The 3488-nt window shown below is 44.8% G+C and overlaps 1 protein-coding gene across 1 annotated transcript; it reads left to right on the forward strand.

Moving 5' to 3' along the window:
• The first annotated feature begins 587 nt into the window (after positions 1–587).
• LOC147444797 (uncharacterized) lies at positions 588–2376 on the forward strand. Its single transcript, XM_086527944.1, has one exon. The coding sequence runs from the start codon at positions 805–807 to the stop codon at positions 2221–2223; it is 1419 nt and encodes a 472-aa protein (XP_086384070.1). The 5' UTR covers positions 588–804; the 3' UTR covers positions 2224–2376.
• The last annotated feature ends 1112 nt before the right edge of the window (positions 2377–3488 follow it).

Consider the following 3488-nt stretch of genomic DNA (forward strand, 5'->3'; position numbering starts at 1 on the left):
ATTAATATATGTCTTGCTATCTCTGACAACAGTCGATGCTGGTTGGGTTGTTTTTTTGTGTGTGCAGATGTGACCTTTTTTGTAGACCCACTTTGAACGAAGAGAGTTTGTTTTGCTTGCGGGATGGTATGAGCTTCCGATACGATGCTCCCAATTTTGGTGCAGTCCCTATGTTCGATGGTTGCATCAATGATCACCTTTGTTTTGCCTCCTACGCAAGGTGTATGATGAAACTTCCACTTAGAGCCTGCCATAAGAAGCATGAAATGATGGTGAGCCAAGAACTATGACCATTGCCATGTTCAACAATTTTCTGCATTAAGAGAGACCCTATAAAAGCCTAGGTTCAGCGTCAACCCACCTCCAAATTGTGAGTTTTACGCCTAAATCTTTAGTTTGAAGGTGAGAAAGCCTTCAATAAAAGCCTTGTCAATTTACCTCTAAAGTTTCTCGTATGCAAGGGATAGAGGTAAAGCGTCAGAGGGGATGTCACTCTCTTCCACTCTGGACATGAGTAAGGCACAAGCGTGTATGGAAAGAGAATGTTAAAGAGGTTCACAAGGGAAGCGTGAGGAGAGGGCGGATGATGGGCATATCATTGAGGAACAGCAATAACCATGTTCACGCGGGAAGGCAGATATCTCTACACCTGATCACTCTCACTCTCACTCTCGTCAGTTGCGCGCTACTTCCCTTGCAGGCAGCAGCTGCCGAGTTCACTCTGAACTATAAAACAGCAACCCGCAACCGGCCTACTACTCATCAAATGCACAGCCTGCCTGCAGAATATCCCATGCTCACCTGATGCCAATCAATGTTCTGCTAGCTTTAATGGCCACCTTCTGGTTAGCAGCCCGGGCCACCGCTGTGTCCCGCACAGACCCAGATGAGCTGCAGGCCGTCTACGACATCATGGCCGCAACCGGAAACGGCTGGGCTGTCCACATCCCCGACGTTTGCAAGGGCCGCTGGCATGGCATCGAATGCTCCCCGCCGGACGCCAACAGCACGCTGCACATCACTTCGCTATCATTCGGCGTCCTTTCCGACGACACCGCCTTTCCTATCTGCAACAAGCACGCCTTCATCTCGCCTGCCATCGCACGTCTCTCGCACCTCCGTCGGCTGTTCTTTTACAAATGCTGCACCGCAAACCCGCAGCCCATCCCAGCAGAGGCCATCGCCTCGCTGGGTCCGTCGCTAGAGGTTCTGGTCCTTCGCCAGAACGGCCATGTTGGCGCCATCCCAGAATCCCTGCTATCCAACCTCACCAACCTGCATACCCTTGACCTCCATGGCAATTCTCTGTCCTCTCCCATACCCCCGTCCCTTGGTCTCCTCCATAACCTTCTCCTTCTTGACCTCAGCCGTAACCAGCTCTCTGCCGCGCTTCCCTTCTCTTTATCTCAATTAACCTCTCTTAGAGTCCTTGATTTGAGCTTTAATGGACTCCAAGGTCTCCTCCTTGACAACATAATCTCTCAAATGACCAGCCTCAAAAAACTAGACTTGGGTCATAATAATTTCACCGGGATTCTTCCCAGCCTCGGTTTTCAATCCTTGCAAAACTTGCTACTTTTAGACCTTAGCTTCAACTCCTTTGAAGGCTCCTTGCCACCTCAGCTCGGCCAGCTCGGCAGCCTTCAAGCCCTCATCCTTGACAATGCCGGCCAGCTGGGGTCAGAGATCCCAGTCACATTCCAACACTTGGCACAATTAGAAGTCTTGGTGATGACGTCAAGTGGGCTTGTGGGAGAAATTCCGGACATTTTTTATATGATGGGCAAGCTCAAGGTGTTGAGGATGGACAATAATAAGCTCACAGGGGCCATTCCCATAAGTCTTGCCAATCTTGAAGAACTGGGCGAGTTAAGATTGTCTCACAATAGATTGGCGGGCACCTTGCCATTCTCTCGCGACTTTGTGTGGCGCCTCGGCCAACATCTACATGTAAATGACAATACAAACCTTTGCTTTCACAAAGCTTTGGGTCCAATGGCCTTGAAAGGAATTCATGAATGCAAGAACTCTCTTATCTCTGAACTACTTGTTGAAAAGGCAGAAGGCTCACCATCACCGTTGACTTCTCACAATCCCCCTCCTCACAGGAGCCCTTTTTTCTCACACCCACTTCTCCACACCTCTAATACCCTCAAGCATAGTCTCCCTATCTCGATTCCATTGAGGATACTTTTCTTAATTGGTTTGGCTTTGCTATTCTAAGAGTTACAAAGGCTTTATTCACTTTTAATCAACACCCCCCCCCCTTCCAAACCCCAAAACACACACACACACACACACACAAAGAACAAGTGTGCCCTTGATGTAAGTTTTGGAGAAAGCTTTTTGAATTTACAAATGTGAAGTTAAAAAAAAAACTTAAACATAAATTTGGTTTTATATGTAAATTTGTGTGTAGTTTTACTTTCTTATATTTATCTACAAGTAAACAAGCCAGCATACATAAGTAAATTTATATAAGTTTAAGTAGAAGTATGTATATATAGAAATGCACGTCTAGCATTTTTTTTTTGTGCCACTGACACTTCAAAATATTCGACTGACATGCATAATTTTACAACACTTACAAATAGTTTATATATGTTTAAACTTGATATTTAATATATTGTCACAACAAGAAACTCCGGCTTAAAGCATGTATGCAATGACAACTCGGTATATGGTGTCTGGCTCACCCTAGTCAATCCAATAATCTTATGGCAGTGAACTCTATGTTCAAAGCAAAAACACATGATCAAACCGTTAACATGATCGTCATATACAAGTATGAAGAGGAATGACAACAATAAGCTTAGACTAAGAGAGTCTGCCTTGCTAAGTCAAGATGGTAGCAACTTAAATATGGACACACTATGGTACATACAAACACTACTCTGAAAATAATGAGGGGACATAATAGTAAAGAAGTCCATGGTGTGTGAGTGTTGGGCAATCTCCTCATTTCTTTTAACCCTATCTATGCTTCGAGACATCCATTCTTGGCTTGTGACTTGCTCGTAGACCTCAATGACCTTAACCCTCTATATACAAAGCCAAAATCACTCATCTCAAGCTTCTCGCTAAAATTGGCAGTAGCGAGTTGTAATGCCCTGAAAGAGAAGGTATTCTTTGAGGAAAACATCATCATTAGCATCATTGTTGCTTGCAGAACTAAGCATTAGTAGCTTGAAATGATGGTAAAAGAAAACCACTCATCTTCAGCTTCTCGCTAAAATTGGCAGTAGCGAGTTGTACTGCCCTGCAAGAGAAGGTCTTGCTTTGAGGAAAACATCATCATTAGCATCATTCTTGCTTGCAGAACTAAGCATTCGTAGCTTGACATGATGGTAAAGGAAAACTGTGATCATAACGACTACATTACCTTCTGTAATAGCCGGGGGCCACAAAAGGAAGGGTCACTTTTGGCCATTCGGTGTGGTAAATCCTGATGGTGCCTTTGCAAAATAAATATCACATGAACCAAGTGC

This window comes from Adiantum capillus-veneris, chromosome 13 (assembly GCF_014529385.1).
Source record: "Adiantum capillus-veneris isolate H3 chromosome 13, ASM1452938v2, whole genome shotgun sequence".
Classification (NCBI taxonomy): domain Eukaryota; kingdom Viridiplantae; phylum Streptophyta; class Polypodiopsida; order Polypodiales; family Pteridaceae; genus Adiantum; species Adiantum capillus-veneris.

Bases quoted from the DNA above. Each gene is read 5' to 3' on its own strand.
- LOC147444797 (XM_086527944.1), top strand. From the start codon at position 805: ATGCCAATCAATGTTCTGCTAGCTTTAATGGCCACCTTCTGGTTAGCA.